The sequence below is a fragment of the Piliocolobus tephrosceles genome, chromosome 8 (assembly GCF_002776525.5).
Source record: "Piliocolobus tephrosceles isolate RC106 chromosome 8, ASM277652v3, whole genome shotgun sequence".
NCBI lineage: Eukaryota > Metazoa > Chordata > Mammalia > Primates > Cercopithecidae > Piliocolobus > Piliocolobus tephrosceles.
In genome coordinates this window covers 110,370,758-110,392,808 of record NC_045441.1, presented here as the reverse complement: position 1 = coordinate 110,392,808, position 22,051 = coordinate 110,370,758, and the positions used below count along the sequence as shown (strand labels likewise).

Genomic DNA, 22,051 nt, shown 5'->3' with positions numbered 1-22,051 from the left:
TTATTTAATGGTGGTAAAATTACTGGCAGGGTTTGAATAAAGACTGCTTTCAACCCATTGACATTCCTTTTCCCTTGATTGTTTTTGATATGGAGTGAGTCATCTTCAGCTGGTAGATGGTGAAAATGTTAAGATCTTTCTGTTTATTTTTTCCAGATGCTCAGTGGTTCGTGCAGTTGGCAAGTTACTCCTCAGGGGCCAAGGCTGGTTCTGTAGGGAGTTTGGGGCGGGGACGTAGGGGGAGTACAGGAGAACAACTGTCCCCACCATTCGCTCTTAATGTCCTGGGGAATTTTATTTTTAACCAAGTCAACTTATGTTTCTTGGAGCTATAAAAGGGACTGTATTTAAAATTTTAAATCATAACTTCTGCCCACAGAAATTATCTGTTGTATTATAGCCAGTAGACAAGAAACTACCTTTATTTCTGTTTTTCACTTTTTAAATTTTGTGTGTGGGAATGCTTCTGTTAACTCTTGTTTCCACGTCCACTACTATTTCCCCATTTCTTTTCTCAAGTCACATATAAGTAAGCATTTCTGGAATTATCATACTGCAAACTACATTCTTCCTGAAACATTGAAACACCTCAGGGAAACTTCCTGCATTCTCCTAAGGGTCTTCATTTGCTTGCTTGCTTGTTTGCATACCTGCTTATGTGTCTATTTTATATAAGAAGCTTAATATTGGGAATCTTTTTTCTGTTATGAGTGATTAAAACCAAACAAATATGATCAAAGCCAAATAAGAAAATGCTTCTGTGCGTTCATAATGATGAGAACAACATGCAAGTGGGAGAAACTCCTGTTTGAAAATTTCCAGAGCAGAAATTTGGTCTAGCAGACATGAAAGCAGTACCTGCTGAATCCTGCACGAGCCCCCACTCCCACCCAGTATGCTTGCTACAGTGATATTCATCTCCCACAACATGATGATTGCTTCTTTGGACAATACCAAACCCTTCTTCAGAAGCCTTATTTTGTAAACACTTACTTTAGAAGTAATGATCAATTGGCCAGGCACGGCAGCCCATGCCTGTAATCCCAGCACTTTGGGAGGCTGCGGCAGGCAGATCAATTAAGGCCAGGAGTTCAAGAACAGCCTGCCCAACATGGTGAAACCCTGTCTGTGCTAAAGTTACAAAAATTAGCTGGGTGCAGTGGCATACTCCTGCAATCCCAGTTACTGAGGCTGAGGCAGCAGAATTGCTTGAACCTGGGAGATAGAGGTTGCAGTAAGCAGAAATCGTGCCACTGCACTCCAGCCTGGACAACAGAGTGAGACTCCATCTAATAATAATAATAATAATAATACTCGATAGAAATTTCAACCTTCTTTTAAATTATTGAAAGAACATTTTCTTACAGATGTTCTAAGTCATCTGTAGGAGCTTTTCTATAATTAGCTAGTTATAATGTCACAAAATTTGGTAAGTTTTATGATAGGATTGCTTAGAAAATTGTATCAATTCAGGATTTAGAAGCTTGAGAAAACATAAAGGATATGATTTAGAACTTCAGTAAATGAGGGACTTTTGTACATTAGTTATTTTAGGGCTACAAACAATATTTATACATTTATATCTAAATTTACCCTGAAGGCTGAAAAACATTTATTAATAAGGGCAAGGCTTATAAAGTTAATGATATAATATCTTTTTCTTCCTAAATGTGAGGCTTTAGAACACATCATTTGACTTATGTTAGAACTGATTTCATGTATTAAAGAATGGCATTGAAACAGGATTCTGTTCCATTTTGTTGTAAGTCCTTTTGGCTCTGTAATCCTTTAAAAACTATCTCTTGAAAAGATTTGTTATTTATATTTTCTCTGTACATGGAGTGTTATGTTCATGCATGTTATTATAAGTGTTGATGATGGTGAGTTCATTTTCATCCTTGGGCACCTGGATTACATTTGACATAATTGGCTGTGTTTCATGAATGCCCCCGTAGTTCTTGGCCCTCCAAAGATGATGAGGGGCTCTAGAATAATGGATGGTTAGGAGCGCTGAGGTTTTCTCTTCTGGAGTGTGATGCAATTAAAGAGAAAGAACAGTTGTGACTGTGTGGACACACACATGAAAGCAGTCACCCAGCATGCTAGATACCTGATAAACTGCAACTGGGAGTTCTAAATAACATGGAAGCTTTGACACTGGTACCTGGTTTCCCACTTGCTGTTTACATCCTAAGGATATAAGAATAGGGAAAACCTTACACCAACGCTACAAACTAGAAAGAGCATCATCATTATCGTGATGATAACTGTGATTTGTTGGATGCTTCCATTTGTTTAGGCACCCAGCTAAGTGCCTTACATGCATTATTCCCTCTTCTTCAAAACAACAACAAAATTCTGGTTTAGGTACACTGCTCTCTTCATGTAACTGGTGATGGCTCAAGGGGAGTCAAGTAACCAACCCAAGTTTGCATAACTTTGAAGCAATAGATTCTATATCTAAATCCAGTTTGACCTCTGAGCTCATCCCTCTACTGTTGTACTACCTATATCCTGAAAAATTAAGGAATGCCTGCTAGATTTAATGTCTGTATGACCAGGCTGAAAGATAAATGAGAACTGAGTCTTCCTGAAACCCTGTGATGCTCTGGAAAAGAGCCAGCCAATGCCTACCCTCTTGTATTTGGAGAGGCCAAGGTAGAAAGTGGGATAGGTAGGAAATGCTGATTGAAATCCCTTCTGTGACTGTGAAGGAGACGTACCAGAAAGCAGCATGGCAACAGTACATGACTCAGACAGAAGCAACAACCTGAGAGCTGGTCATTCCCTTATACTCTGCAAGGACAGACAATGACAGACTTCCTTGTACCTAGTAAGCAAACACAGCCAAAGAGACTGCATATCCTTAACACAGACGGGGGAAAAAACCTAACTAGGAGCCCATTTATCTTGAAGGGCCTGCCATTGGCCTTTACTCTCTCTCACTCGAATGAAAGGGGCAATGAAATATACATTTGTACTGGTCTACCTGCCTGGTATTAAAGAAGCATTTTAATGGCAACCAGCTGGACAGTAAATATATTCAGGAAGATTCTACCTGCATGTCCTGCTTACGGATAAACACCAGATCTGGGTTAACTCCTACTGGTCCAAGGATGGAGTAAACAAGAAAAAAGAAAACATAAGGCTCATGAAAGATCTTGCAGCATAGAACAAAGAAGATAATGTAACATTTAAAATGCAAAGGAACAACTTATATTTGATAAAATTATTACAAGAAACAAATTTTAGAGTGTCATTTTTAGATACCATCTGTCTTGTGTCTTACAATTTGAAGAAACCTAGGCGTTGAAGTGAAGGAAGCCAGATTGTGAAGAGTGGACTAGCTGTGAAGCTAGGGAAGAGAAAGCACTGAATGGGGCATAGATCTTGGAGGCAGATTGCTGGGAGTGAGTCCAGACTCCCAAACTTCTAGTCATGCAGCTGTGGGCAAGTCCCTTGCCCTCTCTTGGTGCTACAGTTTTCTTATCTTTAAAATGAGCATCACAGTACCTACATAATATGATTGTTATGAAAACTTAAAGTGTATCAGCAGAATTAAAGCATATATTGTAAGTAGTAGAAAAAATCAGCACTGTAAAAAAATTGAATCAGTAACAAACTTAAGAAGATCTCCTGGAACTCAGTGGAAAGGATTAAAGTGATAAAGTAGAAATGAAGATTCATGTATGTGCAAGATACAGAACGGAGATCCACCAGGAGAAAAATTGATGTTCCTCAAAGAGACTGGAACGAGTGGAATGAATGCTACCGCCAAGATTTCACATAATTTTTAGATTAAAAGGGCGGTATGCCCAGAATATACCAGCTGCCACCAAGAATAATCTTAAATATTATGTATTTTAAGGTAAGAAAAAGAATTGGCTTAATAAGGTAGAAAAACAGAAGGTTTACTGAAAAGGAAAAAAATCCACCTGACCTCAGGCTTGGTCTTGCATACTCCTGAATTCAGGAGATGTTGAAGTTAGTATCTACTGTTGTGAAGGTTACCACCTAAGCATATTTTTACCAGACAAGGCAGTGTTTACATAAGAAGAAAACAGAAATCATCCTCAAAGTGGAAAGGATATAAAATATTTCCATCTAATAGCTGCTTGGAAAAAAAAAAAAAAAAGATCTGAAAGATTCCCTAGTTGAAAATAAGCATACAGAAATTAGGTGAGCCTGGGCAACATGGTGAAATGCTTTCTCTACAAAAAATACAAAATTAGCCAGGAGTGGTGCTGTGTGCCTGTGGTCCCAGCTACTTGGGAGACTGAGCAGGGATGATCACTTGAACCCAGGAGGTCAAGGCCACAGTGAGCCATGATGGCACTCCAGCCTGGGGGACAGAGCAAGACCCTGTCTCCAGAAACAAACAGAAAGTGTACAAGAAGAGCAAGAAATTAGTTACTAGTTCTTATCCTTGGTTGGGGCATCAAAGGACTTAAGAGAATCAAGTGGACTTGCCATTGAGTGTTGACCTGACTCTGAATGTTTGCAGAGTTATGCAGGTGATTCTTATGAGTGGTCAGGATTGAGACCTACTGCTTTAGCAACTTTATTCAAGCTAAAATAAATACAAAGAAAATTAGGCAAGTGAGGATATTACCAAAGATATCTGAAAATATTTTTTATTTTCAAATTTATGCAAATTTATTTGAAAATATAAACCTTTCTAAGCTATAAAAGCAAATTTTAATATATTAAGAAACAATTTTTTTCAACCACAAGACTTAATTTCATGAAAAAGTCTTTTAAATGTATCTCTAATTTACATATAATTCCAATCAAAATTATGATTGCTTGTTTTTCAAAGCAGATGAAATCTAAATTGCATCTAGAAAAATAAGCTGGTTGCATAGCAGATTTTAAGAAATGAACATTGTGAGAGAGTGTTGTCCTACTGGTTGGTAGCATCTACTAATATAAATTAAAACATTAATATTGTTGAATTATGAATAGAAAGACAAAGGAAACAATAGAAGATTCAGTAACAGGCCCAGTGTTAAAGAGATAATACAGTTTATAATGATAAAAGGGACAATTTATCACAAAGACGTAAGTGCTTATGTGGCTGATAACAGAGCCTCAATTATATAGGAAGCAAACATTGACAATTAAAAAGAGAAATACACAATTTTATAATCATAGTAGCTTTTAATAGCTCTCTCAGTAATTAATAGAAGAGCTAGAAAACAACTCAGTAAAAACATAGAAAACAGAAACACCCTCAGCCACCTTGATTAATTGACATTTGTAGAGTGTTAGATCCAATAATGCAGAAAACACATTCTGGTCAAGTGTATGTGATACATTTACTGAGGCAGACCATATGCTGGGCCATAAAACAAGTCTTAATTTAAATAATAGGTATTCAGTGACCTTAATAGACTTAAATGAAAAATCAGTCACAGTTGGCTATTTAGGAAAATTCCAAGTATCTGTGGATTAAAAAAAAAAAAAAAAAAAAAAAAAAAACTCATATGTCCAAGACAAAATCAAAAGGGATTTAGACAGTAATTTGAACTGAATGGCAGCAAATATACAACATGTCGAAACATTTGAGATGCAGCTCAAACAGTGCTTAGAGGGAAATTTAGAGCTCTAAAGGTTTATATTGAAAAGAAGAAAGATGCAAAATCAATGACCTATGTTTCTACTTTATGAAATGACATAAAAGGCAGGAAAGTAAACACAAAGTAAGTAGAACGGAAAACAATTTTGTTAAAAGCAGTCAATGAAATGCAAAATAGACATACAATAGGAAAAATAATAATAAAGATAAGAGTTGATTCATTGAAAAGATCAGCAAAATTGAAATACTTCTAGCTAGAATGAACAAGAAAAAAAGAATGCAAATCAACAACATTAAGAATGGAAAAAGTGATTTATCATTATAGATTCTGCAGACTTTAAAAGGATATTCAGTAAATACTATGAATACTTTTGATAACCTAGAACAATAGGCAAATTTCTTGAAAAAATACCACTTATAAAACGAATACAAGAAGGAATAAAAAATCCAAATAGCCTTGATTCTATTTTAAAAATTGAGTTCACTATCAAAAACTTTTTCCAAAAGGAAATTTCAGGCCTAGATGGTTTCCCTGGTAAATGGGTGAACTCATTTTGTGAGGTCAGAGTATCGTAATCCCAAAACTGCAAAGGTATTAAAAAAAGAAAAAGAAAATTACAGAGTAATACTCATCATAACTATAGATATAAAAAGTCCTAAAAAGGCCAGGCGCAGTGGCTCACGCCTGTAATCCCAGCACTTTGGGAGGCCGAGGTGGGCAGATCACGAGGTCAGGAGATCGAGACCATCCTGGCTAACACGGTGATACCCCATCTCTACTAAACACACACAAAAAATTAGCCGGGCCTAGTGGCAGGCTCCTGTAGTCCCAGCTACTCGGGAGGCTGAGGCAGGAAAATGGCATGAATCCCAGAGGCAAAGCTTGCAGTGAGCCGAGATGGCGCCACTGCACTCCAGCCTGGGCGACAGAGCAAGACTTCGTCCTAAAAAAAAAAAAAAAAAAAAAAAAAAGAAAAAAAAATCCTAAACAGAATATTAGCAAATTGAATTTCCAACAATATATCATAATCAAAGAGTTTAATATTCAAGCATCAAGCATCAAACAATAAAATTCACTGTATTAACAATATAAAGGACAAAAACCACATTTTCATTAATAGATGCAGAAAAATATTTGAAAAATTTCAACAGCAAACCAGGAATAGTAGAGAACTTCAAAATGATAAAGGGTGCAGCTACAAAAAAAAAAAAAGAAAAAAAAATAAACGAAAACTGAAAAACAACAACAAAAAAACCACACAGCCAGCATAATAATTGAGGGATGCAATTTAGAGAGGAATAAGAAAAGCGTTTAGCACTTTTACAGCACTTTTGTTCAAGGTAGTGCTGGAAATCCTAGCCATTGCAAGATAGGAATAAAATAAAAAGCATAAAGAAGTAAAACTGTCACTTCTGCAGATATTATTGCTTATGTAAAAATTCTAGGTAATCTTCAAAGACAACTACTGAAACCAAAAAAGGAATTTATAAAATGTGTAGAATTAAAAACTTTGTATTGAAAAATCAGTTATATTCCTATATACTGTTAGAAAAATAATTAGAAAGTGAAATTTAAATAATTTATTTGCAGTAGCATAAAATATACAATACTTAAGAATAAACCTAACAAAATATATTCAAAACAAAGCTTTTATACTGAAGACAAAATGAAAATTGCTGAGAGAATATAAAACGACTTACCAAACTCAATTAAAATTTCAGGAGACTTGTTTAAATCTTACAAACTGATTCTGAAATTTATGTGGAAAAACATAGATCCTGGAATAACAAAAGCAATTTAAAAAAAGAAGAATTTTATAGACCTAACCTGCCTGATTTCAGCACTTATCATAAAGCAAAGAAACATACATATACCTCACAGAATAGAATAAAGAATCCAGAAATGGAGTCACATATGTGGTCAGTTGATTTTCAACAAAGGCATCAGAGATGTTCAATGGGTAAAGGCTAGTCTTTTCAGCAAATGATTGAAAAATTGGATCTATATGTGGAAAAATTGAACATCAACCTTTTTTTTTCTAACACCATACACAAATATTGCCTCAAAGTGGATCATGAACTTAAAAGCTAAATACATACAACTTCCAGGAGAAAATCTTTAGACTTCAAATTAGACAAAGGTTTCTTAGCTGTTAAATAGAAGATGAAAAACATGAAACTTTTAAAAGTGGTTAAATTGGATTTCATCAAAATTAAAAACATACTCTCTAGAAGTAAAGACCTAATGGTAATATTTCAGTGCCCAGGGCAGAAATGGTGAGTTGGTTCATCTGTGCTCCAGTTGTTATTGATAGGCAGTGGCTGTCTGGAGTCTTATTAAGACAAAGGTGGAGGTTGTTCAGGATTCAGCTTTAAGTGCACTGATAATTTAATAATATCTACCTGGGCAAGAGAGTGGAACAGTGCAGCACTTGTATACCATTCTTGACCTAGTTAGGGAATAAAGGTGGTGTTATTTTCTACAGATGAGCATGGGCTCCCACATCTCACTGAGATGAGCACTGATGAATGTGTGCAGGGTGGTAAGTGGCATACAAGGCCAAAAGAAAGTGGTGGGAGATTTCAGAAAGGAGAGAGGTTACTTCTGGCTCTGACTTCTGTGAAACTAAGCCTCTCATGGATTCTGTTAGTATGATCTGTACTTTGAGAGAAAATTGGTGGTTTATCGAAGTATGCCTTCCAGATTTTAGCTTTGGGAACAAAATAAATCAAAGTCTTGATATGATTCATGATATGCATTATATATATTCCTGGCATGACAATTCCCACTCCTCCAGATTATGATGTCTATGAGCAGGTAGGACATTGTAGGTGACAGAAAGGTTGGGGGATGAAGGTGGGAGGCGAAAGGGAAGAGGAAAAGCTTACCTTTTCTCTGACATTCTCAGCATTGCACAGAAAATCATTTGACACCATGACAATCTCCTTGACTTCTGTGGCTCAAGTGTATCTTCACACATAGATGCGGTATCTGAGATGCAGACACTGAAATGAACTCGGTTCTTTTGGCATTTAAGTCATAATTCTAGAAGTTATTTTTAGTTCCTGGCCAGGGAATTTCTAAGGCTTTCTGATAATTGAAGGGCTTTGGGCAGTGATTATCCTTCCCCAGACGACTGTGTAACTTTTATATTGCTATTCCACTCTGCAGTCACCCAGCCATCCATTCCGTGTGTGTGTGTGTGTGTGTGTGTGTGTGTGTGAGAGAGAGAGAGAGAGAGAGAGAAGGAGAAAAGAGAGAAAGTACGTGAATGTGTGAACTCACTCCTCTGCTACTCAACCCCTCTTAGAGCGAGAATGAGTTCTGAGGACCATGGTGTATCTCTGGCTTCCCATTCCCTTTTATTTACAAGTAGGAATTTCCCCCTTCCTCCTTAAAAGAGCTTTTAACGTTAGTGTTTTTTAATGTTGCTCTACTTGAACTCCTTAACACTAAGACAGAGATTTACAGCTGGATAGATAATTTTTTATGTTGACTGTTTGAAAAATCTCTATGTATTTTCTATCCTTTTTGATTTTGAGTCATAGAATTTCAGGGTTTGAGAGGGATATAACAGTTTAGAAGCCAAGGACCTTCCTGACTTTTGAGACTTCTGAGTTACATTTCTATCACGTGTTTTTTTAGCCTGTGTTTGAAACACAGCTGGAGACAGAGATTTTTGTTCCAATCAAATGCAGCTCGTTGTATCTGTGGAAAAGCTTTGACCCTTAAAAATTCTTTATTATATTAGCCATAATTTTATTCCTTGGGAATCACGTAAATAAATCTTCAAACACCTCTTTAAACATAAAATGCTTTCAGATATTGAAAGAGCATCATCATGCCTCTGGAAGGCTTTTCCTCTTTCAAATGTCCCTAGTTCTTTCTGCTCTTCCTCTTCAGTGTTGTTTTCAGATCCTTTTGCTATTGATTGTTCTTTGAATACTTCAGCCAAAAGTGAGTCCAGAGGTCCAATTCTGATACCTGTTATCTACTGAGTAATGAAGTCTGGGGTTGAGTTGCTGGTTTGGAGAAGGGACAGTGTCTATTTCATGGTTTGCTGGCTCAATATCTTGTTGATTGACACCCCTAAGTGTTTTTCATGCTTGCTTCTGTGTTTGTACTCAAGAACTGACTCACATTTCTTCCTGAAAAAGTCCATTTTGTCAGACTGGACTCAACATTTCGACCACCCGCTGTGGCTTTTTGTATTATTGGCACCCAAGATAGTGACAGCTGTGTTTAGCGGGTTAGAGCTGAGTACAGAATTCCTTAGCAGTCTTCTTGCAGTTAGATCTATATTGATGCTGGTTTTTTGTTATTTTTTGTTATTCTTAGGTAATCAGTGGTTTGTGAAAGCATATCTAGAAACCATTTTTATCATTGGATTTTAAACTTAAATGATATAATATATTCTGTGCAGAATCTTGAAAAACTGTTTAAGTCTGATTAGATCATGTTAGTATAGGGTCAGTAATAATGGAAGTACAAATACAGCATATAGAAAACTAACTTTTGAGAACATTGTCATATTTTTGTCTTTCTTTTAAACCTAATTTCTTGTACTGGTTTAAAAAGTGTTGTAAACAATAATTATTTTTGAAGCCTTTTCTAACGTTCCAAAATACTCTAGTATAATTGTCTTTCAGTGCTTAAAAATGTAGGCTTTAGAGTAAGACTTGCCTGGGTTGAGTATCAGCTGCTGTTAAAGTGACCTTCGGCAAGCACATTAAGTTTTCTAAGCTTCAGCCTAAGCTTCAGTCTGCTTATTTATAAAATGTGAATTAAAATAATGGCTATCTTCTGGGCTTATTTTTAGGACAAAATGAATAAAAAGCACCTAGCAATAAATAATGTCAATAAAAGTTATCTTTTGTTAGTATTATTTTTAAAATTATTACAGAATCATTTTGGCTTTTCATAAAATGAAAAGCTTATAAGCTTGTCAGTATGTTTTGAAATTGATAGTATGTTTTATAATGTTTTAATTATGACTCACAGTACAAGTTCTAGTTTCCATTTCTCAGAGGATTACATGCTATAGGAAAGGTTGTATATTTTAAGTATGCTTTCTTTTATTTTTATTAATCATGTCAAAACTAGTTCAATTGATTATATCTAACAAGGAAAGCCAAAGTAGGAACCTCATGTATATGAAATCCTCGGTAATAATGGTCGCCTTCCAACTTCCTGCTTGCGACATTCTCAACAAGATCTTCTAAAACTTCACATTCTGATGAAATTATATATATGTGTGTGTGTGTGTGTATGTGTGTGTGTGTGTGTGTGTGTGTGTGTGTGTATATATATATATATATATATATATTTTTTTTTTTTTCCCCCGAGACGGAGTCTCTGTCACCTAGTCTGGAGTGCAGTGGTGCGATCTTGGCTCACTGCAAGCTCTGCTTCCCAGGTTCACGCCATTCTCCTGCCTCAGCCTCCAGAGTAGCTAGGACTACAGGCGCCTGTCACCATGCCCAGCTAACTTTTTTTAATTTTTAGTAGACACACAGTTTCACTGTGTTAGCCAGGATGGTCTCAATCTCCTGACCTCATGATCTGCCTGCCTTGGCCTCCCAAAGTGCTGGGATTACAGGTGTGAGCCACCGCACCAGGCCGAACTTATATTTTTATACATCAGTGTGGCTAGGTTTAAGAGTTCCTTTAAGAGTCTGTTTTTATTATTACAACTAGTTCGTGTCTTCATAATGACTCATTTCCCTAAAGTGCATTTCATTCTCAAGTAATTCTGATGCATAAACCAAGACATTCTCTACACATTCATCTCTTTCATGTTTAGGGTCAGGCCTCCTCAAGCCCAGCATAATGAACATTTCAAGTCATTTTCTGTTACATGGTCTCCTTACCTATTAAAACATGTCTATATTGTTGATCGGCCTTTATTAAACATAATGTAATACATTAAAAATTAAAAATAAGCACTCTGTTGCAAAGTAAGATTTTAAGAACAGTAAACTTTTTACAAGAATGTTAGAAGGAATACACATTTTGTTGGTTGAAAAGTAGGTAAACTGAAGAGATTTCAAGTGGCTTGGACATATGTTTCATTACAGATGTTTCCTTGAATCCAAATTAAGCTAAACTCTGAACCTTTTGACATGAGCACAAGAAGAAGAGGTGGCACTGAGAGTTGGCAGTTCATGGGGAGACACATGGGTGAAGGAGGGGAACCATCCCAAGCAACACAAAGGCCTGGGGGAAAAGAGTGCTGAAAGGCTTTGAACAGAGAAATGACTGAGAAGACTTCCATTTTAGAAAGACTACTCCGACAACTGTGTGGTGTACAGAGTGGCTCCATGCTGCACAATTCAGGGGGTGCAAAGAACAATGATCATTACAAAACATGGTGAACCATAGAAAACCAACTGATATACCCTGTAGTTCTCCTGGAACTGCTGTCACCTGGCTTTAGGCTGGAGAGTTGATGAATCCTTCCTGGGATCTTAGCTTTCTATATTGGGCAGTGGGTGAACTGATTCTTAGCTATCATTTTCTCTAGAATTAGTCCTGCATAGAGGAGTCTGACATTGGCCTAACTTCCTCTCCAGGTTCCTGGGAAGATTGCCCCCCTGGGAAGGAGACTTCCCTCCAACAGGGAAATGTGGTCTGAGCTCTTTCTTCAAGGATACATCTGCTATATTCCTAAGTCTGTTAGATGCTACCTTTATTCAGTCAACAAGTATGCGTTATGCACCTGTTTTTTGCCATGTAGTGGGTTGGATGTGTCAGTTAAATACAAGTATCCCCACTTAAAAGGAACTCAAGGCAAAATGCTTAAGAGAAGATATAGGCCAGTGAGTCCCAGAGTGACTGGTCTCTTCCCATAAATCACAGATGATAAACTGGGTGTCCTGCTGTCCAAACCAGTCCTGCCAGTTGTATTTTGTTTCACTGGCAAAGTGTCATGATTTAAAAAACAAAACAAAACAAAACATAGATGCCTTTTGCTAGAGCATATCATCTCTAGTTCCCCAAAAGTCTGCCATTTCACACTGATAATAGCATACCAAATATACACACTGATGTTGGCTACCTGGCTCCTGCATGCGTTTGTGGGAGTCAGCACTGCCTAGCATCCTAATAGTGGGGAGCCTGTTGAAATTTCCAAGTCACCAAAAGTTCCTAGATAGATAATTGGATCTACTATATTTTCTATTCCTCCATCTGGGAAAACTCATCCACTGGTGGTAGGATATATGTATATAGAAAAGTAACTCTATTTCTCTCTGGGAGTAATTTTAAAAATACATGAGTATATATTATTCCAACATTAAATATATCAAAATATTTTTTAAAATTAGTTATTAGTGGATAATTTGTCATATTCTATGTTGTGAGTACACTGAATTTATATTATAGCATCATCTTCATGTCCTATTATTATTTAATCTATGACTTTTCATCATGGAATCAAAATGGGCAACTGCATTCTAATTTATAAGCCTGATAGAAAGCCTGACCAAAAAGCACATTTTAATTGTTAGAATTACATATTTCTAGAAACCCTTGCTATAAGACAAGAATATCAAAAGTACATGTTGAATATATGTAATATATACAAATAAATGCATATGTGGTCATAGAACAACATTATTTCCTGTCATCTCTGAAAATAATAAATATGAGTTTAGGAGTCAGTTTAATGTTAATGAAGAACATGTGGTCTTTGACATTCATTTTGCCTGGTTTCCATGCTTTTAGGGACTTAAAAATGAAAGAATGAGATCAGATTTGTTGTCTAAACTCAAGGTGTCTTAAGCAACAAATGATACCACTTCATTTCTCTCATTTTGACAACTAAAGATATCAGCAACACAGTTGCATAGCTAGTTAGCAGCAAAAACAAAACCACTGTATCTATCCTTAAAGGACTCTAATGTACATATTTTATACTTCATAAAGGGTAAATGTCAGTCCATATTTGTGAAGCAAATAAATTGGCGGTTTTAGGCTGGCACGGAGGCTCACTCCTGTAATCCCAGAACTTTGGGAGGCTGAGGCAGGAGGATTACTTGAGCTTAGGAGTTCAAGATCAGCCTGAGCAACATAGTGAGACTTCTTCTCTACCAAAAATTTAAAAATTAGCTGGGCATGGTGGCACATGCCTATAGTCTCAGCTACTCGGGAAGCTGAGCTGTGGGAAGATCACTGAAGCCTGAGAGTTCAAGGCTACAGTGAGCCATGATCACGCCACTGCACTCCAGCCTGAGTGACAGGGCAAGACCCTATCTCAAATAAATAGGCAGTTTTATGTTTATCAACCTGTACATGTATCATTATACAACATTTTTCAGCAGAAAAAAATTCATCTGCATTTAACAGTGTCACAATGTGACTCAGTTAAAACTAGTAATTTTAAAATAAAAACAAACACAACAAAAATACACATGTAAAAAACCATTTCACACCAGTTAAAAAAAAAAAAGAAATACTTTTTGACAATGAAATCTGTTGGGTAAAACTGGAACTAGGTCTGTGATATATGTATTTACCTATTTTATTAGACAAACAATCAATTTTAACCCACTTATCAAAAAGTTTACTCAGGCTTAAGAATAATCTGCATGTTAAGAAATTGCTTGATTAGTGTTACAAGTACTGTACATCATAAAATATGTCGTATGGGTGAGTAGACATCAGGCAATTACAATGGGTTGTTAAAATGTCAGTTTCAGCAGATAACTCATCGTAATGAATATCAGATACTCAAGTGAGGACCAAGATGCAAATTTTCATAAGAAATATTTAAAAGCTAGTGTTGACTTTTAAACCTTTCATCCACATTGAGGGTATAAAATAATGTAGTTTTTGGAGATTAAAGAAATATTTCTATCAGAGAGCATTTCTCTGCAGAGAATTCTGCTGAGTCCTGCCCCATTCAGTTGCTTCTCCCTTCATCTGAAGAGAAGAGGGGTTCAGAGAGACTTTTGACGACATAATAGGTTTTTTCCTGCAGATCTTGGTGGGCTCAGTGAAGGTGGGGCTGAACAAGCAGCCATTCTGTGGACGTGAAGGAGAGATACATGTGGGGATCATCTTGTAGAGACTCCCAGCTTTTGTTTAGATAAAGATCCATGAGTGTTTCCTGTAGACCAGGTTGGGCCATGGTCTTGAAATGGTAGGAATGAGATTGATTAAAGTCCTCTTCAATAGGGAAGTCTGTAGAGAACATGGGACCTCAGTTGTCAAAAGGTGCATTCCCAATGCTGATAAGGAGAGTGTATGCAGGGCTGGGCTTCATGGGTGTGCAACCTGAGCAGTCACAGAGGCTGTGCATTTAGAAGGGTCCCTTGTCTGGTTAAATGCTGTGCTGTTGCCATATTGAAATGCTTAATAATTCTGAACAAAAAGCCCATGTCTTCATTTTGCAGTGGGTCCTGCAGATTATGTAGCTTGTCCCACGTTTATGGCCTACATTAAAGAAACTGTAGATGAAGGGGTCCCAGCAGTGCAAGAGGGTGTGTTCCTCTAAGAAAACACCAAGTACTTCATGGGAAAAGAGTAGACTTTATTCTTCACACTGGGTTGGTAAAGCTAGCTGGCCAACTGAACCAGTCAGGTGCGGCATTCCTGCTCCCTTCACCACTCCTTTATCATCTACCTCCAGTCCTTTCCAACCCAGAGGTGACTAAAACAGCTTAGAAAGAGGGGGACAAGGTTTTGGGAAAAGGAGAGAGGTTTTCATCTATACCTCTTTGCCGGGTGGTAAATGTTAGCTTGCAGCAGATGCTAGCTGAGGAAGGGAGGTTGCCGTACCACTGAATGAATATGGGCATTCTGATAACCAAATTAACGCTGTTTTGACTCAAAGTGACTGTAGGTCTTTTATTAAATTAAAACAATTAGAAAAAATCATAGAGTTATCGAAGTGTTCATCCAAGGGTGGGAGAAGAACTACTACACTGAATAATATTAAGAAAAATGTGAAGGACAAAATGAAATTGCTTTTGAAATTGCATCTCTCAAGTGATACTTATTCAGCGTATTGATTACATCATTGAATTTAAAGAATCTAGAAACACAAAGTGCTTTTAACTCATAAACTTTATCTTTTAAGTTTAAAGTGGTCTTCTGAAAGCTAGCTTAAATTTCATGGTGAAACTGGACTTTTTGTAAATTTTATTTCTTAATCTAAGTTGATAATAAGGAAAGAAATATTAGATTTTTCCCATTTGTCATTAGATTTGTGTTTATCTAGTTGTTGGCTTGCTGATAGTAGACTAAAATGGAAAAGTGTAGTTTTCCAATTCAGTTCCCTTTAGTATGGAACTATATGGATTAATAATATTTCTTCAGAAAACAGGTTTAATGTTTTGGACAAATAAGCTTGATTTATTTTAACTCAATTTTTCTACTGGCAGTGACATAGATTTTTTCATTCTAGTGGCTCTTCCAAAATGACCTGAATTAGGAAAATGTTGCTAGTTTTTAATACATTTCTACTGCTCTTTTCCATTTTTATGCAATGACTTTGTAGGCTAATTATAGAAAATTGCATTTGGCCCTCATTACGTGGGTGTGAAATTAACTTTGTCGCTGATGGACTGACATTTAGAGTATAATTAAGTTGCATTCTTTCCTGGGATTCTGTGAACTATATTTTAATGCCCTTCGGTAAGAAGGAGATAGATGCCTTTTTAAATTTTCTGCAGGCTGTTGTAGTTAGTCAAATTTTACAAACTACAAATATTACGATTTATTTTTACATTAAAAAATTTTATTTTTTTAATTAAAATTTTTACATTAAAAATTTCACAAAGAATTTTCTTCTTACCAGACATCCATGTGATTTCCTTCTGGCTATAAAAAAACTTATAGGGGATGTTTTCTATGAGTGATTTAAGCTGATACTATTTTAAATATAAGTGCTATCAATAGAGAGATAATTTTATTTTTGAACTTTTGCTAAAAATTATTTTAATTGTCAATATTTCTGATTTTACATTAAATTAGAAAAGACTAGGTGGAGTGTGGCGGCTCCTAGCACTTTGGGGAGGCCGAGGCTGGGGGATTACTTGAGCCCGGGAGTTTGAGACCAGCCTGGGCAACAAAGTGAGATCCCATCTTAATTAAAAAATCAAAAAAATACCTGGGTTTGGTGGCTTGCACATATAGTTCCAGGTATAAGACAGGCTGAGGCAGGAGGATTGCTTGAGCCCAGGAGATTGAGACTGCAGTGAGCTGTGATTGTGCCACTGTGTTCCAGCCTGGATGACAGAGCAAGACCCTGTGGAGTGGGGGGAGCGGGGGCAGGAGTGTGTGGAGGCGGAGGTAAAAAAAGACTGCTCCTTAAATTCTGATCCTTGAGGAGTAGGACATCATGGGAAATAACTATATTTGCATAATTTGCAATGTAAGATACAATATTCTTAAAGGAAGAAAATTTGAAAGCAGATGGAATGGCATTCCAGGCTAGTCGGAGACTGGGGGCCACATTTGCCTCTCACTCACCACTGACATCATAAGCCATTACTCATAGTAGTTGGGAATACCATTTGGAAGTGTAATCACAAAAATCTTTCTGTATATTTTCATTTCTTTCTTCAATACATTTCTCTAACTTTGTTCCAGGCTCGCAGGAAGGAGGTATTTATCCAGGAACGGTATGGGAGATTTAATCTAAATGACCCGTTCCTGGCACTCCAGAGAGACTATGAAGCAGGTGCTGGTGACAAAGAAAAGAAGCCAGTTTGTACCAACCCCCTCTCCATCCTTGAAGCAGTCATGGCCCACTGCAAGAAAATGCAAGAAAGGATGTCCGCACAGCTGGCTGCTGCTGAGAGCAGACAAAAGAAGGTATTGAGATGTTCAAATGGTCATTTCCACCACAACATGATGTTGAACGAGGAGATCATCTCCAAAGTTGTTGTTTGTTCTTCAGCATTATATTTTCAGACAGGATTGCAATAAGTACTTAGAAGTACAAAAGGCTGACAGATTCTTTAAGCCAATGTAACCTAGTGTTTAAAATGTAACTCAAAATAACACTAAACCATAAAGGAAGTATAACAGAAAAATTATGTTTCCGATAATGGTTACTTTGATACTTTCTTTAAAATCCCTCTCTATATGTATGTTTTTGGACTTCCTAGTGCCTTCTAGAAAACATGCTTAGCTGCTAGGTAGGTTAATCCAGTGATAAACCAGCACTCTTTGATCGTATGGTAACATCCCAGCTTATTGTATACAGCTTCTGTCTAAAATAGTTATTTGCAATTAGAAATTATTTTATTATTTCTTATTTTTGGTGGGGGAAAATGAAAATAACATGAAGAAAATGGAATGCACGTTTGCATGGTATATCCAGTCTCAATGTGTCATCTTAAAGTCCTGGTTAGTGTCAGACTCACCTCTGGGATGTGAGAGCTGTGTCAGCTGCAGACTTCAAGCCTCCTGGTCACATGTGTTTCATTTAAACCAACCTCCCCCTCCCCCACCATCGCACACATATTCCTTTCACTCGAATATCTGCTTCAAAGAGTACAAAGTTCAATAAAACTTATGATGATCAGCTATAAGGAAATAGAAATTTAAATTTTGTCCTTCCAATATGCTGCCAAGACTATCGATGCCTTTTATTAGAAAAGAGAGTGAGAAAGCTAGAAGCTCATGCTGTGTGGTTTGATTAAAATTAAAACTAATGTGTTCTCTCCACCATTATTATTAAAGCATAAATTAAAATGTTTCTTTTAGTTGGCCTTTTCAGATAACTTCTAATATATGTAACACTAGTTGACGGTTAACCTGAATGCATTATACTTACAAATGTTTATGATACATATTGTCATTTAATGTGTGTCTTTTCCCTGAAATTTTATCTTTACATTAACATATGAATGTCAGTGTTCTGGTGTAGGTGCTGCAAAAAAGGAAACATTTTTCTCAGTATGTTGCATGGTAGGAAACTAAAGCACTGAGTAAAATAAGAAAAATAGAAGGCTTTCCATAGATGTAAGGCAAAATCAGAGTTTTACTCTGGACTTTGCAAGCCCTCTACAAAACCCTGCAGACAACCACTAAGATATCTGGAGGTTTTCGAAACTCCCCACAAACCACATAAACAAGAGCCAGTGAATTTCAGCTGATGTCACTGAAACTCATTTGTATTTCTTGGATGGGATACATTTCAATTATGCCTGTAATGTGTCAAATGAGTTATTTCATAATAAATTATTTCTGCTGGACTTTATACTGCACTATAAAAAATTAAGAAAACATTTTGTTGTCATTGAATATATAAAAAATACTTTCCTAAATTTTACTTCTGTTCTGCCTTTAACAAAACTCATTTCTCTTTTAGGATAAAAAAAAGAACACTTCTAGTTGGATCAAAGATTTTATTATCTAGCTGATTTTTTTTTTTAAATCAACTTACATCCTGTTTGTTTCTGAAGACTGGGTCATTTCCAACCTGGCTGATAGTGAAAGGAAATTGTTTCTGTCCTATGGGTCCTGAGAGGCTAATATAAAATGAGCCAGTGGTGTGTCTCCCATGTATAATGGGAATACAGGAGTCCTTTATAGCCAAATTCGTCGGCTGTGTAGTCTCAGTGAAGCGTTTCTCTGACAGGGAGTGCTACATTTTTTCCTTAAAAAATAGTATATTTTAGTAGATTATAGTGTATGAGAAGAGTTATAATTTGTACTCTTACCCTGTGTCTTCACTTAAAAAGAAAATACCGTATCAGCTGATGAAAGCAGAAACACCAAAGTCATCTCTTTAACAACAAAATTACCTGTCACCTTTAGTCCTCTGAAAGCAAATATTTTAACCGAATGTCTTCAGTTTCCTTGCGTATAGAGTAAATTGCAGCTTTCGACATCTAAAAGCCATAAGGAAAAAAAATCCATTATTTTAAATGAGTTCAGTTCTTTAAATCACTGCCAGAGCAAATGTCTGGGAAAGCAAAGGCTCCATTATCTATGATTCAAGTATTTATTATCTGACACCGGGCATATCTCTTTGGTAATTCTAAGACACTTGGCCTGAGCGCTGTTCTGGTTTGCCTCTCAAGGCAGGAGGACAGGGTCCGTGCTCATTCATGCGTTGGCTCCTGCTGCGACTACGAATAGGCGGGTTAACTGTTTGGTAATTTGTGTGCCAGGGAAATTTGGGCAAGAGTCAATTTGGCAAATGGACTGAGCCTGTAAAGCCACTTTGAATAAGCTAATGAGTAATCATCATGGGGAACTTTGCCTCCGGTAATCCACTTCCCATTTTGAGCCAGTAACCCAGGATGGAATGATATTTGGAGGTTTTTTTTTTTTTTTTAAATCTTGTCTATCATCTTTTAGTAGAATTTCCATTCTAATTTATTTGAACAGTAGGGAGGAAATCTATATATTTTCAAACATTTTCTTCACATTTAGGAAGTATAAATTCTAGCCGTAAAGTAGGAAAGACCTTTTAACTTGATCAGAACTTTGGATGTGTGTAGCCAAAATAATAACCTGGAAATTCAGAGAGGGAGCAATTCTTTTCACCAGTGCAAAAACTAAAAATAACTGTGTGTATTAGATACAGCTCCTTCTACGTGTCAGCTCAACATAAATAGGTGAGTTGCATGGCAATAGATGCCTCAGACAGGATTCTTAGTTTTGAGGAGGTGAAGCCAATATTCATTGAAAAGGCAGAAAGGGCATTTGTTGACTGGTTTACAGAAATGGTAGTTGGCTTACATCGTGGTTCAGCATGGCTAGCAAAGCCTAGAGGACTAGCTGTTCCCAGCCAGCATCACAGACAAGTACCCTCTGCAGAGCTAGTCTGCAGCAGGAGATGCGTCTGCTGATCTGATGGGAAATGGATGCTGCAGCTTACTTTTCACCCTGTTGATTCCAGACAGCACCGGTGCCCTCACTGCTCCAGATCCTGAGTGGTCCCTCCCCGGGTCCCTCTTTTTTGTATCACTCATTTCCTATTTGAAGCCTAAGACAGGTGTATGTCATTAGCCAAGCTTAGGTTATACAGAAGACCAGGAAAGCAACTATTGGACATATTTAGCTTCTACAGGGAAGAATCATAAAATAGAGAATTCTCCTAACATAGGAAGGAGTTTCCAGTGCTAGACAACCGAAGAAATGGAAATGAGTCAGAAAAGAACAAAATATTTGTTTTGTTTCCTTGATTTCATATGCCCATTTCTTCTTACAGTTGTACTTTATTCTGCCATTTTTATTCTATGTTCTTCATTATATATTGCTTACCACATGTATGAATGTATTTTCATTTTAAATTGCTTTCTAGACTTTCATTCAGTAACAACATGGCAGAGAATCATACGTAATAAAATTTTCAGGAGAGGATTTAGGACATTTTGCACATGAATAATTATTTAGCTCATCCCTGAGTCTTTTTTTGTTGCATTGTTACATTACAAAATGCATTTTGATTCCCCAGGAGCATTGCAGAGCCATTATCAAGGGGGAGTTGGAGATTGAAGTCTGTGGTTCTGAGTAGAAATTTTAAGGAGAGAGCAGTTTGCCTGATCCATGTAAATAGAAATGAGCCAACTGGGCATGGTGTCTCAAGCCTGTAATCCCAGCACTTTGGGAGGTCCAGGTGGGCAGATCATGAGGTCAGGAATTCAAGACCAGCCTGACCAACATGGTGAAACCCCGTCCTTACTGAAAATACAAAACTTAGTCGGGTGTGGTGGCGTGCGCTTGTACTCCTAGGTACTCAGGAGGCTGAGGGAAGAGAATCACTTGACCCCGAGAGGCAGAGGTAACAGTGAGCCAAGATCACGCCATTGCACTCCAGCCTGGGCGGCAGAGTGAGACTCTGTCTCAAAAAAAGAAAAAAAAAAAAGAAAAGAAAGAAAGAAATGAACCAAACCTCTGCTTCCAGGGCTTGCCTTCCCACTCTTGAAACTCTAGATTAAAAGGGAGGGGCAGATGAGAATTGTATAGCCCAGATCACTGAATGTTAGCCACAGCCCCTTTGAAATTAAAAATGAAAGAAAAAGAAAAAAAGAAAAGATCTCTTAATATATTTTGTTGTGATGTATTTGTTTACCAGATTGAGCAGATGGGTTGGGGTGCCCAGAGAGAGAAGAGGAAAGGGATGCAACGAGCCTTAAAAGATTTTGGGAGAGCAATAAAGAATGCAGTTAAATGTCATAAGAGTATTTTGTGGTGTGGCAGATATGCACTCTGCTTTCTTAATTTATAAATGGCCATAATTGCTTTCCTCTCAGTTTTCCACTTTGAATTAGAACTAATTGCCTTTACATTGCTGCTTTGGTCCCACCTACATAGTTTTCCCTTTCATTCTATAAAAACATGTGCTTGGTGCCTCTTCATTCATAGCTTCCAGTTTGGGTGCTATTCTTGGAGCAACCACCCACTTTCTCACTACCAGTGAAGCTGTGTTCATTCTTCTGAGCTCTTCCACACAATCCACTGCTTTTTGCAAAAGAGTTTGGTGATACTGCTCCATGCATGTTTCC

At 37.0% G+C, this 22,051-nt stretch overlaps 1 protein-coding gene across 2 annotated transcripts in view; it reads left to right on the top strand.

The window, feature by feature from the left end:
• CTTNBP2 (cortactin binding protein 2) overlaps positions 1 to 22,051 on the top strand; it is a 164,208-nt gene that overhangs the window by 44,553 nt on the left and 97,604 nt on the right. For both annotated transcript variants that reach the window (XM_023228243.2, XM_026454312.1), the window contains exon 3: positions 17,175 to 17,399. In XM_023228243.2, coding sequence (XP_023084011.2) covers positions 17,175 to 17,399 — 225 coding nt within the window. The remainder of the gene's footprint in view (positions 1 to 17,174; positions 17,400 to 22,051) is intronic.